The sequence below is a fragment of the Cricetulus griseus genome, chromosome 2 (assembly GCF_003668045.3).
Source record: "Cricetulus griseus strain 17A/GY chromosome 2, alternate assembly CriGri-PICRH-1.0, whole genome shotgun sequence".
NCBI classification, from domain to species: Eukaryota; Metazoa; Chordata; class Mammalia; order Rodentia; family Cricetidae; genus Cricetulus; species Cricetulus griseus.
Window position 1 is genome coordinate 90,618,564 of NC_048595.1, and position 23,127 is coordinate 90,641,690.

At 43.8% G+C, this 23,127-nt stretch overlaps 1 protein-coding gene across 1 annotated transcript in view; it reads left to right on the plus strand.

Moving 5' to 3' along the window:
* Positions 1 to 2,212: 2,212 nt before the first annotated feature.
* Positions 2,213 to 23,127, plus strand: part of Abca1 (ATP binding cassette subfamily A member 1) — a 128,882-nt gene continuing 107,967 nt past the window's right edge. Inside the window, exons 1-2 of the mRNA XM_027403085.2 lie at positions 2,213 to 2,453; positions 19,392 to 19,557. Of these exons, the coding sequence (XP_027258886.1) occupies positions 19,492 to 19,557 (66 nt within the window). The 5' untranslated portion in view covers positions 2,213 to 2,453; positions 19,392 to 19,491. The remainder of the gene's footprint in view (positions 2,454 to 19,391; positions 19,558 to 23,127) is intronic.

The window sequence follows — 23,127 nt, forward strand, 5'->3', positions numbered from 1 at the left end:
AAGGTTTCAGAAGATGTGGCAGGGAAAGCTCTTGGAAGCATGCTCAGGAACAAACCAACCAGAGGCACCTGAAGGCTGGAAGGGAGAGGTTCCTGCTTTGAAATTTCTTTCTCTCAGAAGTGTGATCTCATCTAAGTTCTAAATGCTGAAATCCAGCCATTGTGTCATATGATGCTCTCCCACTGGCAGACAGCTTGCCACTTGGTGTCAACAGACCAATGTCGTGTATGACTTGGATGAAACATTTGAACTCTTCAGGGATGTAAGGATAGAGATTTACAAAACATGCATGTCCACACAGTCCCAACATTGCAAGTGTGTCCATGCATTCATTGCAGTGAGAGTTGAGTGGGGCCGCAGATTCTGAACCCCATAGTGGTTCTTAGCTAAAGGGTTCAAGTTTGCCTTCATGTGGCTAGGGATGCTCTCTACCTGGGGCTTTCTTCCTAATGTTTCTTCATTCTCTGTCATCCTAACTCCCTGATTTGTGTAATACTTAACAGTTGCTTACTCCCCAGTAGAGAACCCCAAGAGATTAGTTTTTATTTTTAAGATCAAGAAAGGATTTATTTACATGAATGTTTTGCCTGTATCAATGTGTATGTACCTATACATGTCCAGTGACAGTGGAGGCCAGAGAAAGGTGTCAGAGCTCCTGGAACTGGAGTTACAGATGGTTGTGAGCCACTGTGTGGGTGATGGGAACAGAATTTCATAGGAGTACTCTTGGGAACCAGGTCCTTCTAAGCAGAAAATAAACAGTGTGTATGTGATGTGTTAGGACTTAAACATTGTAAGACATGTGGACGTGGGGAAAGAGACAGAGACCTATTCTCTTCTTAAAATCTTGTGAGGAATAATAGATTTCCCTTCAGGAATTTTTCTTTCTACACAGATGGTCACAGACATTATTTTAAATTCTTTGCTAGTTCTGGACTTTTGAAAGCCTGGCACAGCAAATAGTTTATAGGCCATGGATGTCACTAAAAAATGTCACTGATTCTGTTTATGGTGCCCATCTTCCAAGGACTTCAAAGATTTTAATAAATTCATTTTCAGAAAACTGCTCAGAGACAAATAGACCATTCTTTTTTCTTGAAAGATGAGGGAACACAAGGGCTGAGGATGTGGCTCAGTTGGCAGGCTGCTGGCCTCCCTGCACGGTACAAACTGGGTGTGGTGCCCGGCTCCTGTAATTTTAGGCCTAGAGAGATGGAGGCAAGTGGATCAGGAATTCAAGGTTATCGAGTTTATGACCAGACTGCATGAGACTGTGTCTCAAAATAAATAAAATAAAAGAGGCAGAAAAACTTCATCTAATTTTGGTCTAGTTTGACATCAAAACCCACTCTTGTAATCACAACTGCCTTTGGTTGTGGCTTACAAGTACCTATTGTCAGTGGAAGGTGTGTGTGTGTGTGTGTGTGTGTGTGTGTGTGTGTGTGTTTGTGTTGATTGTGGCTTACAAGTACCTATTGTCAGTGGAAGGTGTGTGTGTGTCTGTGTGTGTGTGTGTGTCTGTGTGTGTGTGTAGGGGTGGGTGGGTGGATGTGTAGTAGGAGGTGCAGACTGTCAAAGTCAAGGTTTAGGCAGAAACCAAAATTGGGCTGATAATCACTCTGTCTACCCCCCATCTAGGGCTTTCAAAGAAGAGACAGGAAATGATAGGCATCTGTGTGGGTCAGCCTTCTTCCCAACCTGGGGGCTAGGAAACTAACAAAAGGAGAGAGAGGGAGGGAGGAAGGGCTAGGTGGGGGGAGGGATACAAAAATACACCAAAAAATACACCAACCAACCAACCAACCAACCAACCAACCAACCAAACAAACAAACAAAACAACCAACCAACCAACCAATCAACCTATCCCAAACTACTGCAGAAAGCAAGAGTTTAGAGGAAGCGTCCCTCACCCCCATTTTCTCTGCTGCCTGGAACGTGGAGTCCCTGGCTCAGCTCAGGCCTAGAGTTTCCCGCTTGCCTGAGGCAGGCAGGTCAGGGTCGGGGCTAAGAAAGGACCCCGAAGCCTGCAGCATGCGCCCCCGGTGCCAGCCGCGGCGCACTGTCGCCGGTTTAAGGGGCGGGCCGCGGCTCCACGTGCTTTCTGCTGAGTGACTGAACTACATAAACAGAGGCCGGGAAGGGGGCGGGGGAAGAGGGAAAGAACAGCATTTGACCGGTAGTAACCCCGGTGCTCGGCACAGCCGAATCTATAAAAGGAACTAGTCGCGGCAAAAACCAGTAATTCCGAGGGCGAGCGAGCGGGCCGGGACCGGCCGAGCCCACATCTCTCTACACAGCGCAGGGCTGGGCAGGGGCGCCTCGGGACCCGCTCACCCACAGCCGGTTTGGGGCGCTGCTCTGCTCCCTGTTTCCCTTCACTTTTCCCTCCCCCTTGCTGGAAGGGTTTGTGCAGGGTGGGCTAAACAGACGCAAACACCAAAGTGGAAAACAGGTAAGAGGTTCTTCAGTGACTTGGGCATTTTGTTTCGGGGCCAAGGAAGCTTTGGGAAGCTCTCCGTTTCCGGGACTTTGATCCTCGAACGCCCTTATTCCCTACCTCTAGGGATGCAAATAGGGCAGGGGCGGCAATAGTGCGTGTGGGGTATGTCTGGGAAGGGTCGTGGCGCCCTGGGATGCAGAACTGCAGCACTTGGGTTTCCCGGAGCTGGAGACCCGGGCAAGCATCTCTGGCCTGGGAGACCGGCCTCGTGAGCAGTGGGAGCCAGGGTTCTCGGGCGTCCTAGGGGCGCAGCCGCCGGGATGGGGCGAGGAGGATCCTCTGCGAAGCGTCTCCCTTTGTCTGGCTCTGGTTGGCCGGCGCCCACAAGTGTCACATCAGACTCCCCAACTCCTTCATTAAAGTGATCAGTGTTGGTCTCTGACTTGGAGATCCGCTCCTCGGACTGGGGCGGCGGCATGTGCTTGTTTCCAAAGAACTCGAATAGGAAGTGTCCTAAACGAAATCTTTTGTGTCATTGCGTGCTCCAGGCCTCGGGGCTTTGTTTGACCTGGGGGGCGGGGGGGGGGGTCCTATCCCCAAGCTTACTGTGCTCTGGAGAGCTGCAGCCCCTGGAACAAAGTGGAAGACGAGTATTGTGCCTCCAAAAGACAGAAAACTTAAAAAAGAGCCTTCAGAAACTTCAAACTGAGGTGTCCAATTCTCTTCACCCCTGACCCATCTTCCTGCTTTTTGCTGCTCGTCCCTTGGAGTACCCATAGAGAAGCTGGGGCTAGGTAGTGCAGCCGAATGACGAATGACCGCGAGTAACCCCTGCGGGCGCAGAACTCGCGGCTGCTGGGCCGGGCTCCGCCGCCAGGGGGTGGGGGTTGGGCGGCCTGCGGGTGGCCCCTGGAGACTGGCCCGCAGCGCCTCCTGGCCGGGTGGCTTAGGTATGGCCCTGTGCAAGACCGAGTGTGCAGTCCTTCCACTTTATTGTGAATCTGGTCAAAACTAGTGGTTCCAAACTGGGGGCCCCCAGGCCAATCTCTCTCTCTCTCTCTCTCTCTCTCTCTCTCTCTCTCTCTCTCTCTCTCTCTCTCTCTCTCTCTCTCTCTCTCTCTCTCTCTCTCTGTCCTCTCTGCCCCTCCGTCCCCCCCTCCCCGTGTTTGTGTGTGCACGTGTGCCCTCTATGTCGCTCTGTCTGTCTTGTCCTGACTCCCAGACCTTGCTAAATGATGCAAGGTTCTTGAGGGTGTTTGCTGGTGACAGGCTTATGGGTAGATGTCTTTTTTTTTTTTCTGCACTTGCTGGAAAGGAGAGAAATACTATAACCGCTTTTTTTTTGGGGGGGGGGAGTATCTGACACTAAAAATAATTGGTTTCCCTCATTTGCTGCATCGGTACAACAATTTACAAAACAAACAAACCCAATACTTTTCAATGACATCCCTCAAAGGGAATGGGCAGAGTAAATACACATAGAGGACAGACTGATACTTAGAAGTAAAACTTCTTGGCTTGGGATGTAGGTCAGTGGTAGAGTGTTTATCTGGCTTGTATAAGACCTTGGGTTCTAGACACACCACTGCAAAAAGAAAACAAAATAGAAACACAAAACTTCCTGGAAGAGAATTGGCACATCACTTTCTTTCTGTGTCTCAATCCTCACCTCCCACAAAGCACCCCGGAGTCAAAAATCACACCTTTACTAGTTCTCTTACAGTCATACATTGGAACCAGGCCCCAAGTATTGATAAGCTACAAGACATATATGGCAATTAAAAAGTGCTTGGTTTCTCGTCTCTTTTCTTACAGCCTGGTTTTCATATTCTAAATACAAACATAAGGTCAACTTATTTTTTGCCTATCTTTGTAAAAAACGTCCTTCACATTACAGAAAGTATGTCAGCGTAGAGAATATTTCTGAGTTGATAGTATAATAATATACAAAATAATAAAGATAAATTACGTTTCTTTTGTAAGCATGTGAATTTTTCCTCAGTGCTATCATAAGTCATTAAAGTAGGTAGGGGTATTTTTTTGAAAATGTGATGCACAGAGTTAATTATTGTCTATTCGAGAACACATTGAATCAGAGGGGCCAGAGAAGAAAATTTCCAACCAGTATAATGCCCATACCCTTTTTAGAGGAAAATTTGCTGCCATAGAATAATTCATGTGTCTCCTTGTAAAACTCACTGGGCTGGTGACTTGGAGATCTGTGATGTGTGTTTCCCTGTAGATGACTACTTGAAATCCAGCCCCTTATGAGTATTTCTATTAGTCTAAAGGCAAACCTGTAATGGGCCCTGAATGCATCTTGATTTGGAACATACTGGGTTTTGTGGGAGACAGCTTTAGTCTGGAATTGGAAAAGGGTGATGAGGGCTTGTTAGTTTTCCACCTCTGCTCATGGAAGCCCCAATGCAAACACTATTAATAATGAATGAAACTTAGCACCTCAGCTGTGTGCTATTTTACCCTGTTTGGAGAGGAGCTGGAATATTTTTACATTTAATTTTTTTTTCTTTTTAGACTTTGTTTTTCCACCTCATAAGCTAGGATGCTTATGTCTGAATTGTAGTGATTGAAAATGGTTAGAGCTGCGCTTTTTCTTTCAAATTAGTTTTAGTTTCTAAAATAATTAAATGGACATTTCTTTAAACCCTTAAATTCGGAACTTTCTGGATTTTTTTAGGAAATAACAAAACACACGTTGCTTTGGCATTTCTAAAACATTCAAGTATAAATACATCTTTATGTATAATCTAGACATTAAATAAATAATGGGACTACAATGTTCCTCTGGTCAGTTATTCCGGCATCAATTTTAAAAGATCATTCTTATTACTTATTTGATTTAGTTGCACTGGGAGAGTGCCTGCACCAAAAAACAAAAACAAAAAAAAATTGGCCTTTACACATGCAAATGAAACATCTTGAATACCAAAGTTACAGCAGGGTTTGTGTCTTAGTAATAGTTAATAGATACATGGTGCTCTATGCCAAGTGCTGTTCCGAGTGTTTCTCTAACACAGAGTTAATCTTCGAAGCAAGCTTATTTATTGCACCTGTACTCTGCATATTAAAAAGGTAGGAGGCTAGCTGGTCCTTGGTTCTCAACTTTCCAAGTAGCTGGTTTTAGATTTGATTCAGTTCCTGAAGTCTTTAACTGTCCATAGTAAGTGAGCCACCTGCACAATTTCAGATTCCGTGAATTGGAATTTTCTGTGTATTTATTCGCTGTCATTTTTATCAGAAACTATAATCTGGATCATGTTTCTGTTGTTGCTGGGGGTGGGGGGAGGTAGCCAGCCAAATTCTCTTCTGGTAGAGACCTTAGTTGCAATGCAATTCAAAAACCAGGCAGTAACATTTGCTTGATCTCATTTCTTTTTCCTTAAAAAGAAAACTATGTTTTAAATGAACACATGCCTCAATCAGTTATTTGTAAATAGTGTGTGACCTCAATTAAAGTAGTTTCCTATAGCTAGTAGGGCCAGGCAGTACATTTTAAAAATATAAGAAGTCAGAAAGTTAACGTCCCAGAAATAAAATGACTTTCACAGGCAGCTCTCTGGCTACATTGCATTCTGCCCTTCATGAACTGTAAAAAAGTAGCGTGTTTGTGTTTATTGTTGGCAGTTATGGAGCATCACATTTGTTTTCTTTTTTCTTTTGGGTTTTTGAGACATGGTTTCTCTGTCGAGTCCTAGTTGTACTGAAACTAGCTTTTGTAGACCAGGCTGGCTTCGAATGTACAGAAATCCACCTGCCTCTGCCTCCTGAGTGCTGGGATTAAAGGCGTGTGCCACCATCACGTGGCTCAAATTTGTTTTCTAAAGGAAAGAGGAAAAGAGAAGTTTGAAGTCCTATTTTGCTTTGATCTGTTTTGGAAGGAAAAAATACAAAACCCTCTCTAGACTTGTAAGCTGACCCTGACAGAAAGAATGTCACCTTCCTCACAGTCACCTGGACCCACAACTCCCTCTCATTCTGCACTCCCAAAGGGTCTGATTTCCTCTCTCATCCATGTCATGCAGTCATGCACGTAGTGTAGTTTTCAGAATGACAATTAACATTCGTCCTCTATGGCACACACACCTTTCTCAAGAGAGGTTTTTGACTCGGGTTTCCCCTTGCACTTGTCTCTTTAACATGCAAATTGACAATACTAACTTGAGGCTTGCATCCTGTTTTCTAAAATGACTCAAATGAATGAGACATTCCTAGCAAAGTGTTAGAAAATGATATGGCAACGAACCTGGTTATGACTTGGTTTATGGTGCATTGATAAATTTTGGGACATGTTTAAATTATTTAGGCTAGATAACTCCGGAGAACAAACAATTCTACTTTACCCAGTTTCATTTCCCTTTTTGAGGAAGCTGTGATTTCAGACACTAGTCTGTGATGGTCCACATTCAAATATTTTGAGCCTTGTATTGATTTATTTTTATGGATAAGCATAACTCATGAGGTGATTTAGATGTTTGAACACTTTAAAAGTAACAGTAGCCTGCTTTTCACACTTTCTTGTTTGTGTTTTAAATCTACAGTGTGTCATTTCTGTGGCTTTGAGGACACACAGTAGTTAGGTATGAAGTCCATCCAGGTATCTATTAACAGATGAATACATAGATGAGGAAGAGACAAAGGTGCTGCACCCCCCCTTTGAGGACCTACAGAGTGACTAGGCCAGGCTCTGAGTCTTGAAGGTCCCACTACCACCTAACTACAACACTGTAACTGAACCTTTAACGCATGCACCTTTAAAAGTCAAGACAGCCACTACAGTGACATTTTTCTTTTCTCTTTCTCTTCCTTCCTTCCATCCTTCCTTCCTACCTTCCTTCCTTCCTTCCTTCCTTCCTTCCTTCCTTTCTTTCTTTCTTTCTTTCTTTCTTTTTGTGTTTTTTTCGAGGCAGGGTTTCTCTGTGGCTTTGGAGGCTGTCCTGGAACAGGCTCGTGTAAACCAGGCTGGTCTCAAACTCAGAGATCCCCCTGCCTCTGCCTTCCGAGTACTGGGATTAAAGGTGTGCGCCACTGCCGCCTGGCAAATGTGTAGCCCAGGCTGGCCTCAAACTTGCGATCCTCCTGCCTCTTCTTCCCTCCTTCAGCGAGACATTTTTCTTGCTATCTCCACCAGGACTTTGTTCCTTGAAACTGTTAGCAAAACCACCTCTCCTCTGTGCTCCTGCAAGCATTTTCATATTAGTCCCCAGAGTGAACGCTGTGTGCCCTTTCTTTCTCTCAGTGCATGAGGAAGCAGAGTGACACCCCCGCCCCCTTTATGTTGGGAGTAAGAGCAGGGGCATGGTTTCTTATGGTAGTTGGATTATATTTTCTATGGCTTCTGCGTACATTAGGCCCTGGCAGTGTTGTTGTTTTGTTTAGTTTTTAAATCTTTATTTACATTTTTAAAACTTAGATTTATTCGTTTTATGTGTGTTTTAGCTGAGTATATGTTTGTACACTGAGCCAATGAGTTGCAAAGTCAGAAGAGGGCATTGTATCTTGTGGAACTGGAGTTATGGATGGTTGTAAGCCACCATGTGGGGTCGTTCTGGGAATTGAAGTTGCTCCTCTTCAAGAGCAACAAGTGCTGTTAATCCAGCCTTTTCTTGTTTTTAACATCATCTGTTCTAGTCTTTTCATAAAAAAGGTCTGCAATTGTTTTGTTTCCTAAAGTGATAGGAAGCCTTGCCTAAATTCACTTTCCAAGCAGTCATTAACTGGAAATTAAATTCTTAGTCTTTTGCTTCTTTAGTCTGGGCTTCTTTCTCCTCTTTCAAAATTTGGAGAGTTACAGTGCCCTTTAGGAGAGAAAAGAGAAATTGTGTACATAAAAGGCTAAATGCATGGCTTAGATGGACACTGAATTCTTAAATATTGGCCTGGCCTCATTTGTTCATTGTCTCTGTTGGGCCAATTTTAAACATAAGGAGTTTTCCAACTGGAACTCTTCTTGCTCTCTCAAATACAAAGTGTCCTTTAGCTTTAAGTTCAAATGGGAAGGACAGAAACCCTCTACAGAAATCCTAGATGTTGAGGTGTTTCTCTATGCTGTTTTCTTTATGCAGAACTATAAAATCCTGGTACTAATTTTGGTTGGTTAGAGGCAGGTATATTTTTTTTTGAAAATGTTAATGATGATGTTAATTGTAGTAAGATGTTGAATTAAAAATAAAGTAATTTATTCAGTTGTCAGTCTTAGGGGAGTTGCACATTTAATAGCAACATTGCCTTTTCCCAGTTTGCAGAGCTAGTCACATTTCAGGTGACCAGAGTGTGGCTCTCTCCTGCTGAGGAGTAGATTTGGTGGCTTTCATTAAGGGGAGTGAGTGAATGTGCCTGCAGAGACCAGCAGGGCAATATGTCCTCAGACAGTTCCATTTGGGGACACTGGATCTCACCTGATGTAGCCACTTAGTACATTGTTGCTTGGAGACTGGAGTGTGTGAATTTTTAAATGGCACTATAAAATCACAGTGTCTCTCTCTCTCTTTCTATCTTTCCTTCTCTCCCTCTATTCCTCTCCTCTCTCTCTTCCCCTCTCCCCCTTGCTCCCTCTCTCCATCTTACCTTCCCTCCAGGCTAGCTGAAGTCCCACCCAGTAACTTACTTCCATTTTCCTCTGAGTGCTTTTCCTTTGGTACTCTGATGTGTGGAATCTTAATAGCAGAGTCATTTTTAAAGAAAGAAATGCATAGAGTCTTGATAATACTGGACTCAATTGAGATGGATTTCTTTTTGTACCATCCTCTGAGACCTCAAGTAACAGTTTTTGCATTGTCAATACTAAAAAATAAAAAGTGAACACACCCTTAAGGTTTTGTTTTTCAGAATCTGCTGTAGACTTGTTCCTCTTTCTACTCTTCCTCTAGTTAGGTAGCCAGCAAAGTGGCTTGTTGGGCCTTTTGTAGGAGAAGGTGTCTGAAGGTTTGGAGGGAAGAAGTGTGCCTCTGTGCCTGAGCTGGCAATCCGATGAAATTCTCACTTATCCAGTTGGCACTTGCTCTGCTGTGAAACTGACTGACGTGTTTGGGACACAGTGCATCTGTTTACATTGCTTTGGGAGCTGCCTGGGAAAAGGGCAGTCTGGAGAAGGGTCCTGGTGTCACTCACCTGCTCTCCAAGCTGGCCCTGGATAAAAACTCAGTTTGGATGCTAGACAGGTGGTGGCGCACACCTTCAGTCCTAGCACTGGGAAGCAGAGACAAGTAGATTTGTCTAGTAGAGTTCTAGGCAAGAATGGTCTACAGAAGGAGTTCCAGGATAACCAGGGCTACACAGAGAAACCCTGTTTTGAAAAATCAAAACAAACCAAAAAGCTCTGTTTGGTAAAAGTGAAGTAGAGTGTTGTGGTGGAAAAGTTTTGTTCAGTTGTTGCAGGGGTTCCTCAAGTCCTTGAACCCTTGGCCTTAGACCCCCAGGCTCCTGAGCAGTTCTGAATGTTTTAGGTTTGGGGATGAGCCTCTAAGGAAGGTGTCAGGTGGTATGGTCACACGGGTCCTACAACTTCACCCTGACCTGTTGCAGACTATATTGCTCTTTTCAAAGTAATGCAATTCCTAATAAATGAGAGACACGTCGAGGAAAATCAAGTGAAATGCTGTCCCATTTGAACTTAGGTTTGTTGTTTTGTAACACAGCTGGCAATTATTGAGGTGACTTAGGGCCATGTAAACAACTTATCATTTAGCAGGGCCCACTTGGTAAGTCAGTCCTGGAGAAGAGTGTGGGGCGATCTAAAAAGAGATACAGGGTGAGCCATGATTTTTAATGTAATTGAATTAGAGGCTGGAGAAAATGGGACAGGGGAAACCCTAGGCCGGACCCAAGCAATGGGACAGAGAAGCCCTAAGCAGAACCCAAGCAAGACTTGATGGAAAGCAGCAGTAGGCTATAGAAATAGCTGAATGACGAGACAGTGTGGAGATAGTAGGGACTCTATAATGGGATTTTATGGAAAAACTTGGGTATCCTGAAGTGCCACCATGGATACCAAGGCAAGTTTCATTTCTTCCGGAGAGAGCTCCACTGTTCTCTGGAAAGGCCCTTACAGGAAATGGTACACTCTCTGTGGACCAAGAGAGGAGAGGAATTCCCTTAATGGTCTGCCCACTCTCAGCCCCACCCTGGATGAGAGCCTCACTTTGTGTAGTGGGTAGCGCTCATCATCGTAATAACAATGTGCACTGTACTCACTTTGTTCCAGGAACTATATAAATGTTTTATATACATTGCTAGCACTGTTTTATGCAGAGGAGTCAGGGCCTCAGAGTCTCCAGGGTCCCAGAGTCAGTGAATGGTCTCAGACTCCAACACCTTTTTTGCTGCTGCACCAGAGCATCCTTCAGAGATGTGAGCCACATACGGTGATGCTAATATGCCCCGAGCCACATCTCCCAAGATGTTCATGGAAAACTATCTTACAACAACAGGGGACATTACCCAGTTAAATTTGTTGGCAAATATGGGCTTGCAGGTAGTTTGTAGATGGCACTTAAGGACCGCAATACTCTCTTGCCAAAGTCCCTCTTATGCTAGTTAGCATTATGATCCAGGTTGAGTTTTTACATTTCTCCTTATGACAAATCAAGCGTGCTGATAGGTTGAGCTCTTGACTGATAGAAAGCTCATCTCCTTATGTGCTACATACCCTGCCCAGGGAAAAAGCAAACACATGTTTTATTTGCTAAATTCTTCCTTTGAAGTTTGCTCTGGGATGTTTTTAGTGGAAATCAATGGGAGGTGAGGGGCAATCTCTAACAGTTCCTTAGAATTTTTCCCTAGTTTTACCACAGAGGAACAAGGATTTGGATTCGGTACAGATCTGCTTCCAGAAAAGCTTGGCTTTTTTTAAAAGTGTTTTAAAAAGTACTGAAACCATTTATTTAGGTGGTAGCAACACTGGAATGCTGAGAGTGGTAAGTAGGGCCATTGACTAACTATCAGTGACATGAGGGCAGTAGCTTTGGACTTTTAGGGTCTCTTATGGAGTAGAATTGTCAAAAACATGAGGAATTGCTTCTCAAAGGTCCTTACAGATTGGCACAACATTCATACCATTCTTACTTCAGCTTTTAGTTTTCCTTTTTATTTTTTTATTTCATAGTTCTTGTTTTTCAAATTAAGCTATTTGCAAAGAATTTTCTCTTGGAAGTTGGATATGTGTGCTAGGTTGGAAAAATGTGTGCAGCTGTTTGTAATCTTACTGTTATGAAGAAGGAATTACTTATGATGCATTTGGTACTTTGAACCCTTCTGCCTGCCTAGTAATAATTGTTGGGGTTGATAGCATCCATGGATTCTGTATTTTTAATTGGATGGCTGTTAGCAGGGCCCCTTCTGAAATAGTGAAGCTCTCCTGGAATGACAGGATGAATTCATTTTGAGGTTGACTTTTATCTTGAAGACCTCTTGCCCATTTTGTTTTCACAAATTTCAGTGTTAAGATAATACATGTAGATAGCAACATCATTCTGGCATACTCCAGTGCCAGTTTGTGGTCCATCTGTAGGCTTCTGTAACTCAGGTCTGTTCCATGGGGACTGTAGGTTTATGATACGGCTGGAGGGCTCAGGATGGGGGTGGCATTTAAGGGACCACTAACAAGGATGGCTTCAGGATTAGTGAGCCAGTGACTGGAGGCCAGGAAAGCTACATCAAGGCAGTCAGCTTAGCTTCAGTGGTGTATTAAACTGGTGGGTCACCCTTGGAGAAATTATAGGATGCCTCACAATCCCTCCCACTCCACAGCAGCCTTGATTTAAGTCTGGTCTTAAGTCATGGATGCAGTGAACCTGTGCAAGCCAGCTCTCCTGGCCTTTCATAACCTCGTTAGGCTTCTCCTGGAACATGGCTACTGATCCAGAGACAGGTTCTTGAGAGGCTGTTAGAGAATAGGCCTTTTCTAAAACAAGCATACTCTGTTGGGCTTCCAGGGTTTCATACCCGATATTCCAGGACCTTGCACAACTCTCTGGGGATGAGGCAGGAGCCTCATTTGTGCTTCTTGTTTTTGCATCAGTATCTCATGAATAGGCAATCAGTGGCACCTTTGCATGTCTGCTACAGTTGAGCCTACCTCCTGCTTTGTAGAAACTGCCTGTAGTTTCTTGATATGGAACACCACAGATACACAGTTTTTATTTGCCCATTTTACTTCATCTAAGGAAAGGAAATCTACAGACAGTTGTATTAAGATATACCTGCAGCTATGGTCAGAAATTTCACCTGGCATTCGTTTCTGCAAGGTGGAGGTAATCTGTCTTAAGGAAGGAGAACATACACCCGTGCATAGAGAAGCACACTCGTTTATTTACATGAGTTATTGTCCCAATAACTCAGATAACCATTGTTCCCCAGAAATGAAAATCAGTTGTTGGGCATGCATCCTGAGTTTCTGAGCTATTTGGATGGAACTAGTAAGAGATATGCATTCAGAAGAATAAACAGTCATAAGAGAAAGCTTAGTGGGAAAGGGCATGAGGCTGTTCTTGAAAGGTGATTTAAGAGCCATCTGAGTGCCAGCTCACAAGTGGAGGTAAGTGATTTGCTTCTGGGGGTCCTCAACATCTTAGCCTGTAAAGTTGCAGGAAAGATTATGATGGGGGGTGTCTCCTAAATCCCAAGGCATTTGGTCTGCAAGTACGGAGATCAAATGTAACACAGAATTGGGAGACCCCATCCCTTTGCTGTCCCAAAGGACTGACTTCTCAGCCCCATGACATGACACTTCTTGTGGTTACTGCTTGGGGACTTTTGTTATTGGGAAACAGGCACTGGCTAGGGCGTTGCCAGGCATGGGTTGAGTGACTCTCTCATGGAACCTAGCACTGGAATCCTGCTTGTATTCTTGCAGGAAGGAACAGGGACAGTTCCAACCTTTTGTTCCCATACAGCAGTATTTTCTAGTGTAACACCTCCCCCCCCGCCCCCCCCCCCCGCCGTCCTATCCTGGATTTCCATCAAGAGACTGAATGCTTTAGGGTAGAGTTGGTCTTGGGAAGGAGTTCTTATTTTTCTTTAGATTATACCAACTGAGGTGGATAGATTCTTCTATACTTGCTCTTTATTTGTTGTTGTTGTTGTTGTTTCCTCCTCCTGCTTTTTGGTAGTACTCTTGTCTCATCTCTCTTTGAAGTACACATGTCAAGTTCAAAAGGTCAGAATGTCTTGGTTAGAAAGAGGGTGGTAAGCAGGGTACAAAGTGATGAAGGTCATTGTTTCCCCTTCCCACCAAGTTTCCTATAAAGTTTGTCCTTCCTTCCTTCCTTCCTTCCTTCCTTCCTTCCTTCCTTCCTTCCTTCCTCCCTCCCTCCCTCCCTCCCTCCCTCACTCACTCCCTTCTTTCTTTCTTTCTTTCTTTCTTTCTTTCTTTCTTTCTTTCTTTCTTTCTTTCTTTCATGTGTGTTTCCTTTTGCTAGTGTCACAGAGTCTGCCTGTCTTTCCAGTCTGTTTTAGGAAAAAGTGAAAAAAACTTTTATGCTTGTTGATACTTAAGTGACCCTTGATGGGCAGTGGAAGGTTGGCCCAGTAGAGAGCCTTCATCAGTGGGGACATTTCTCCCACTTTCTCTGATAAAATAGAGGGTCCCTGAGAATAGGATCTATGTTATTCAGGGTCTGGAGCAGCACATGACATGTGATAGGTGCCCACTAAATATTTGTTGTGGTTAGTGGGAGCCTGGCAGAATTGCGGCTGAGGTTGTCTGGCAAAATCACTAAGCAATGATTGCATGTTTACCGACAGTACCCCCTCTCAGGGAATCCTACCATAATCAGGCTCTATATCATGTAGTCCTTAGATCTAAGGCATACTTGGACTCTTGAGTTATGTTTGTTACTATAATAGAAAGATTATCTGATGTTGGGTTTATTGATGGTGTGATTCACTTTCTGTAAAATGTACTCCATTAAAGTATACAGTTGGTTTTGCACAGATATTCACAATGGTGTAACTCTAATCTCTTTCCCAATATTGAATAGTTTGTGCTCCCTTGTGGTCTTACCTCCTCACCACATATAACTTCTGACAAGTTCTGGGTTCAGTCTTGTTCACTTTTTTTGTAGTGTCTTTTTTTTTTTTTTTTCCTTTTCTGAAGCAGAGTTTCTCAGTATAGCCCAGCTGTCCTGGAACTAGCTGTGTAGAATCAGGATGGCCTTGAACTCAGAGATCTGCCTGCCTCTGCCTCCCAAGTGCTGGGATTAAAGGTGTGTGCCACCCTGTCCAGCTCCGAAGAGTCTTACAAATCAAATCAGCTATTTTGTAGTTGTATTGTGTCTGCTTTATTTCTCTAAGCATGCAGCTGCTGAGATTTGTCTGTGTTGTTTTGTGTGCCAGTGATTTATTCATTTTTGTTGTTCAGTAATACTCCATTTTCACTTATTCTCTTGTTAATAGACATTTGGTTGTTTTCAACTGGCTTTTCTGCATAAGGCTTCTGTAAACATTTACATATAGTGTGGATTTTCGATGTCGTTTCTTTTGAGTAAATACCAAAGTGGCTCTTGCATCTTATATTGTTGAAGTTGATATATTGAGTTTGATTACTTCACACATTTGCTAGTGCTTTTAAGTTTAGTGTGTGCATAGTGATATCTCATTGTGTTTTTAATTTGCATTTCCCTATAAGTAATGAAGTAAGCATTTTTGCATATTTAGGAAGGCTATGTTTTAACAGACTTTTGTATTCTGTAGATTCTAAAAACTTTAAAATGCTAAAGGCATTTGAAGTAAAAATTGATAAACAAATTAGCGAAAGGTTAGAACAGTTGCTTTGTCCAGATCTGTCTTGCACAAATCAGGGTTGGGTTGTGGAAATTACCAGATTGATAAGTGGGACTAATGATGAGAACCTGAGAGATTGCTCTAGAGACTTGAGCATGAAGCTTGGCAGGAAGCCAATGCCATGACCCCAGTGGTCTTGGGAGGTCTACTTGGTTCTTAGCTAAACCCGACATTCATGCAAAGTAGACTTAGATTCACTTACGTATCCCAGGGTGCCTGAGGCACCAAGGGGTGCTCTGCAGTCCTTTGTGACTGTCTTGACTGTGCGATGGAAGCAACTGAACATAGGGCTCCCTCTCTGGGGACAGTTTGCCTGAATCAGTTAATCAAGCTTGAGAAATCAATTACCACAGTCCCAAGAATGCCACCACCCTTAAATTCTGAGACCCTGCTTCTCATGTCCATCTTTTGAAAAATGAGTTGAGGTCGTATCCCCTGAGTGCTCCCAACAAACCAGTATTGATTTATTTGTACCCTGGAGATAGCAGAGATGAAGGACCAGGAATACCCCTGTCCTGACTCAGAAGGGGACAGACCCTGCAAAGGAAAGCATTGAAGAAAATCTTCTCATTCAGGCGTGGGTAGAGAGAAGCAATCAGGAAGGATTCCTGAGCTAGCAGCAACTCAGTGGAGGCCCGGAATTGTGCGTAAATAAGGTAAGCTCACAGTGCTGGAGAAAGTGTTCTGGACAGAGGAACATGACAGTGACATCCTAGGCACAGGAGAGACTGCCTTCGTTTCTAGCCTGGGAGTCCTCCAGGGCATTGTCAAGCAGGCGAGGGGAGGTTAAGTAAACCTTGATGAGGCCTCCATCCAGGGTGATGGGTAGGCAAGCACCATATTAAATATTTGGTTTAGTCAAATCCTTCAGGGGCTCTGTGTCAAAGGGAGGAAAATGGGGTGAGCATGAAGCTAAGGAGGCCAGTGGAGTTGCTACTGTAGACATGCACAATCAAGACGAGAGTGGCCTAATGAATGGTAAAGATTGCAACGTGAGATCCTTTCCAGTCAATGCCTGGAAATTTGTGTAGGGGCAGGAGTGAGTGTCCTATGCTTTGAAACATTGAGAAATCCAGTGCACATGATTGCCTCTTTTTTTTTTTTTTTTTTTTTTGTAGTGTTTGTGATTTGTTCAATTCCTTGGAAAATTGATTTGGAAATGTCCCATTGCTTTTGCTATCTGGGCAGAAGGGTTCAGACATTGCTGCCCGGCCCCCCCCCCCCCCCGCCCACTCTGAGTAAAGTTGCCCTCAGAATTGATCGCTGTGTTCTGAGATCATCAAGGTGTGGGTAAGAATTGTGCAGGTGTCCAGGAGGTGCTGAGGTAGGCAGGAAGGACTGGCCTGGAATGTCACCTGTTTGCATATTGCACAGCCTGAGAAGAACTTTTCTTCTAGCCTCATGACATCCTTGCTGTGTCCCTGGGGAGCCTGGAGTCCAAAACTGGTTTCAGAGACTCGGAAACTCAACTTCTAGGAAAATGTTCTCCAAGAAAACTGTTTTTCTTTTCTGGTATCAAGGGAACTCTGTAGGGCTGTGTTCTCTTCTCTCATCTCATAAGCTTGGTAAAGGGCTGTGTTTTCTTCTCTTGTCGCATGAGTGTCGTGTAAGGCTGTTTTCTCTTCTCTTTCTCTGAACATCTCTGCTCAAGAGTCAGGAAACAATTCCAGACATGGATTTGGCCCCATAGACCAATGCTAAGCTTGTCTTTCCTACTTTACCCCTACCTTTCCAGAAACTAGAAATTACGGAATATCCTCTTTGGATAAGATACAGTCATTTCTCTGCTGGAGAGTGCCAGGAAAACCGACAGTGAGGGTGTCTTAATTTGGGTTTTCATTGCTATGAAGAGACACCATGATCATGGAAACTCTTATAAAGAAAACATTTAATTGAAGGGGCTTGCTTAAAGTTTCAGAGTTTCAGTCCATTATCATTGTGACAGGAAGCATGGCGGAGTACAAGCAGACATGGTGCTGGTTACATCTTGACTTGCAGGCAACAGGAAGTTGACTGAATACTGGGAGGGGTCTTGAGCATAGGAAACCTCAAAGCCTGCCCCCACAGTGACACACTTCCTCCAATAAGGCCATACCCATTCCAACAAAGCCACACATCCTATTAGTATCACTCTCTGTGAGCTTATGGGGGCCAATTCCATTCAAACTGCTACAGAAGGTGAGTCCTACAGATGGGAACCTGGGTTTCTTTGGCATTTGTATTACACCTTGTACGGCATTCTGAGCTTAATTCTCCTATAATACTCAGAATACCATAGACGGTAGATGCCAGCATCCCCTTATTAGAATGAGGAACTTGGTGATCAGAGAGCATAAATCTTGTCCTGTGAATACAGTGGGCATCCTAGGGGCTATACTTCTCAGGGTCTTTCTGAGGGTTAGTTTTCCTTTTGTTACAGTGTATTGGACTCCAGCTTTCCCTCCATTTTATAGTGGGCTCTGAAAAATGTTTCTGTACCCTATAAATCAGCAAATTTGATTCCTGGAAAGTGGCTTCAAGAGGAGAAAAATCCAGTTAATTCTTTACTTCAGTATTTTAAGTGCTACTTAAAAATAATTTGGTCATTGGCCTGTCAGTGCTGTGAGTCCAGTTGGCATCTTTCAACAGGGAACTGCAAGCCAGCTGGTACTGGCTAGGTCTTCCTCTTGGTCATGGCCTAAGTTGTTTTCTTTTTGCAGTGAGGAGCTTTGGGTAGTCTGTGACCTGTTTGGGTTTGCTGAGCAACAATAAAGTAGGTTTTAAGGTTTAACTATCCCAGAATTTCTAATCTATTGTATCTCTAATAAATAAATTAGAATTAACCATTATAAGGCATCCATTTTTCTGGACATTGTGATTTCTCCAACTATCTTCTTTTTTTCCTTACCTTTTTCCTAGAAATTTTAATCTGAGTCTTTGTGTATTAGGGAACAAATGGGTATCAGAGGGAACTAAAATGCTATTAGAAACTTCCTTTGCATTGATCAAGATTTGAGTGCAGTTTTTGGTTGCCTCCATGTGCGGTTCTTGTATTCTTAACACGTTATATCCGATTTCCCACCTGTTTACACTAGAAGGTCACTAGAAGCCACAGTCATTGCAGTCATTTCCTAATAATGTTTTCTGCTGATGGTTTGTGGCTACCAACTGTTGACAGGTCCCAGCTTTAATAACCTGTGTGCCCTTCTTCCTTCTGGCACATGACAATTTCCATCTATTCCGTAGTTCGCTTTAGCTGAACGATTTGGAATTTGTCCAGCATTAAATGAATACAGCTGGGTAGTGGGCAGCAAGGACACATAGACAGTTGTAGTGCCTGTTCATGAAAAGCCTTCAGGTTTTCATGGTGAAACAGTCCTCCAGAGAGACCTTTGTGATACTTGAGTAGAAGTGGCCATGTGGTCAGGTATAGGTAGAGCATGGCCCCAAGTGTGCTGCATATGTCCCCACCATGGGAGCCTGCCTCTTTCACAGATGCCATGCCGTGTTCAGGCCTTGGCAGGCTCTCTTCTCTGTGGGATATTGTTTTCTTTCCAAAGACACAGCACAAGATTTGTCCTTATCACCTGGGAGCCAGGTGTTGGTGGCATTTCTTTTGGTGCTTACTCACAGTCATCTGAGACAGTCCTCCGCTTTCCACCTGGGGAAACTGCCTTGCTAATGATGCCATTTATCACTCGAAGGACCCAACCAATGTTAGGAAATAACATCAGTCACTCAGGCTTGAGGGTCAACCTGTAAATGCTGCTGACATTTCCTGGTAGGTCACATGTCTTCATAGGGAAGGGAGGCAGGCCTCTGGGACTCCAGGATGCCATTTTTGACCTCTCTTTTGGCCAGCCATAGTTGTTCTCTCAAATCTGCTGTCACGAACGCATTTTTCATTCTTAAACAATCACATCAGTGGTGTTCATGCGATGTGGACCATTGCATTTAGCTCCCAGCCTGTGGCCAGTAAGCCTTCCGGAAGCTCTGTCTGCTAGAGATTCTGGAGGTTAGCAGTCTAGTCTAACTCGTGACCCTTGGACACGGAGCCAGGGCATGGTTTTGGGTGTTAGAGGTGTCTGGTGAGAGGGCTGGAGCTACAACTCTCCTAGGTATAGGGTTTCAAAGCCGTGACTGACATCTCTCTCTGCTGCTTTTATCTTTCAGTTAATGACCAGCCACAGCGTCGCTGCTGTGCACTCTGGCTGCTTCCTCCAGGGCTCTGGAGCCACACGCACGGGTTGCTGTGGGTTCCAGCGGAGGTAACATGGCTTGTTGGCCTCAGTTAAGGTTGCTGCTGTGGAAGAACCTGACATTCCGAAGACGACAAACAGTAAGCATGAGTTTCTCTGTGGGGTTCTTGTTTGCTTTTTCCATGGGGCTGGGCTGGGGGTTGGAGGAAGGAGGGAAGGCATGCTCCTGGTTTTCACGTGGTGGTTATTGAATGAGTCCGGCACTTGTGGAAACAGGACTGTGTGGCTGTGATGTGGTCCCATGGCTTCACATGGTGGGAAGGTGTTCAGTGAGGTAGAACTATATTAGCTTTGGTTTCTGTTAGTTCTGGGCATGAGTTCTGACCTCTATAATGACCGCTAATCACCCCATTGTCTCCGTTCACTGAAGTTCTGGGAGCCACCTGGACTCACCCCCAAACACTCTGTGGGCCCCAGTGTTTCTGTGAAGTGAGGTACTGAAGCAGTCTTAAGAGACATGCCTGGCAATCTCAGCATTAGGCTGAACTGCCTCGCTCAGCTTTGCCAGCAGCCTGGAAAATTGGAGTAACTGAGACTTGTCATTTCTGCGGCGGTGACTAAGCCACTCATTTTCCATGTGGGCCAGTATTTCTTTGAGTACTCTGGTAAGGCCACCATTACTTCACAGGTGAAGGTTGTTTTTCCATGGAGGCACGTGGAGGCTGTAAGGCAAGGTGAGCTCACCAAGGCTTACGGTCAGCCTTCCTGTGGTGCCTTTATCTCCCACCATTCTTTCAGAGTCATCTCATCTAGCCCTCTTGGCTTAGCTACGTGTCTCTTTAGCTCACCTCTAAGCCTGTTTCTTGTCTTGTACTTCTCTTGGATTCTAAGCCTGCATCCCCACTTGCCCATCTTGATGATGTTCAACTTGTCCATAACCAAAATAGTCTTCTGAAACTTAAAGAGCAATGGTGAACCTTGAAGAGAGTTTTATTCATGTTTCTTGAAGTAGAACATTCAGTATTGCTTGAAGTTCATCTGTCCTTCCTTCCTTCCTTCCTTCCTTCCTTCCTTCCTTCCTTCCTTCCTTCCTTCCTTTTTGGTTTATTGAGACAGGGTTTCTCTGTATTGCTTTGGAGCCTGTCCTGGAACTCACTTTATAGACCATACTGGCTTCGAACTCACATAGATCCACCTGCCTCTGCCTCCTGAGTGCTGGGATTAAAGGCATGCGCCACCAACGCCCGGCTTGAAGTTCTTTCTTAAGAGAACAAACATATCAAGGTGCCCTTCTGTTTACTAATGTTTTTTATTATAAAGTGACTTAATTATGTAAGTAAAAATAGATTTTAAACCCTGATGAGAGAACTGTAGTTCCCAGATAGATTTATAAATCAAATGCAGAAAAAATTGAAAAAAAAACAATAACATTGCAATTCAAGTTATCACCTTAAATGTACTAAGAAAACTGACTTTGTTTAGTTGAAAATCAAATTATGAGCTGCCACATGAAATATGGTGGTGGATGATGCAATACTGGTCATTTTGAATTTGGTCGGTCCATACTACTTTGTGCTAATGATTTAATTCTTCATTATAGTTACACCTGTGCAGCATTTGTTAATACTATTTAGCTTTCCTTTAGTTCAGTGCCATCAGTAGCCTGTTACAAATGTACTGTTGCATACACTAATGAACTTTGTCAGTTTGTGCCAGAACTTATGCTAGAGTACATAAATCCATATAGGTGTAACAGAATTTGTTCAGACTATCATTGACATGGAAACACAGGAAATTTAAAATCTTTGTAGAGAATCCAAGTATAATCCTTCAAATGCTCATGTGAGCACAAACACACACACACACACACACACACACACACACACACACACACACACACACACACTCACATACACACAGAACTTCCAGTTTTAGAAAAGTTTTTGTTCAACTTTTAATGTTACAAATGGGGAACTTGAATTCAAGGTCACTAGTGAGAGTACACTGACTGGAATCTATGTGTGTTTTCTTATTGTTAATAACAGCAAAGTACAATGCCTATTAATATAAATAAAAGAAAGGAAAATAGTTAGAATGTGCTTTTATGAACTAGGTATGAAGTGTGCTATTTATTTATTCATTTAGTGATTGCTGCAGATTGACTACAGACCTTGCACATGCTAGGCCAGAGCTCTACCAGTGAACCAAACAGCCAAAAGGGAGGATTATTAGTTGTATTAATCATTCTTTTTTTTTCTTTTGGTTTTTCGAGACAAGGTTTCTCTATGGTTTTGGAGGCTGTCCTGGAACTAGCTCTTGTAGACCAGGCTGGTCTCAAACTCACAGAGATTCGCCTGCTTCTGCCTCCTGAGTGCTGGGATTAAAGGCTTGTGCCAGCACTGCCCGGCTGTATTAATCATTCTTAAACCCCATGAGGCAGTGTTTCTCCTTATGGTACAGATAACAAATAAAGAGCAGTTTTCCAGAGGTCTGCACTGCTGGACTGCAGATAGTCTGATGCCAGCGTAGTATGTTAAACTATGCTTGATTAATAGCTACCATGTTATACTGCATTTGTCTATCTGTCTGTCTGTCTATCTATCTATCTATCTATCTATCTATCTATCTATCCATTCATCCAACTATTTATTTATTTTTGAGATCAGGTTTCAGGTAGCCAGGCTGACCTGGAACTCACCATGTAGCCAAGGCTGCCTTTGAGCTCCTGATCCTTTTGCCTCCCGAGTGCTGGGATTATAGATGTGCACCACTATACCCAGCCTTATATCACTTTTTAATGGTATCATTTAAAAAATTCTCTATCAAAAAATCTTGCCATTTCTGACTTCCCTCTTGCCTAGCTGCTGCGCCTTGCAGTTGATGTTCCTAAGTCTGTGATTTGCTAGTGTGCTTTGGCCCACACTCCTGCCTTTCCTCCGTGTGTCAGTGTCCTACCTGGTGGGGAATTCTCACTGTCTTGTGAGTCACAGAAAGAAACGTCACTTTAGCAGTGAAAGGTGGGTCTTGAGGGTAACCTGTTCCAAACATCAGACTCTACAGATAGAGAAACCAAGTCACAAAGTGTGGATGGAAGAGATCCTCAGGGTCCGTCAAGCAGAAGCCGATCTGGGCCCGGAGGCTGAACCCTTCTTCCTCCAGTTCTCAGGGGCTGTTCTTCTCCTTTCCTTTGCAGCTGCACAGCAGCACATAGCTCAGGGGAGGGAGAAGTGGCAGAGAGTGGGTTTCTGTGCCCAGGCAAGAAGAAGTCAGGAGCACACTGTCCAGGGACACACAATGTGGGGTGGGGTCATTTACCCCGAGCCGGTCTTTGCAGGACTTGAGATGGATGCTTCTTGCTCAGTGCTGTGTATATATTTAAAAGTATTAGGGTTAGAAAGATAGGCAGACTTAGTGTAAGGCAGTTAGTTTAGGGAAGAGTTCTTGCTGCAGTAGGAAGTACGGACACACTCCTCCACAGATGGCCCTTGTATGATACTATGCCACTGCCTACCAGCTTGTCTGAGTCATCTCCTTTCCTGATTTATAAAGTAAATCCATTTTGAGGAATCAGAAAGAAAAGCAGTTGATTTCAAGTCACAGTTACTTAATGAGCAGAGGGGTACCAAATTGTATAGTTTATGAAGCTAGGGACACAGGATCAGTCCTGAAGGTAACACTAGAACCCATCTCCTGGTGTCCCTACAGGCTGG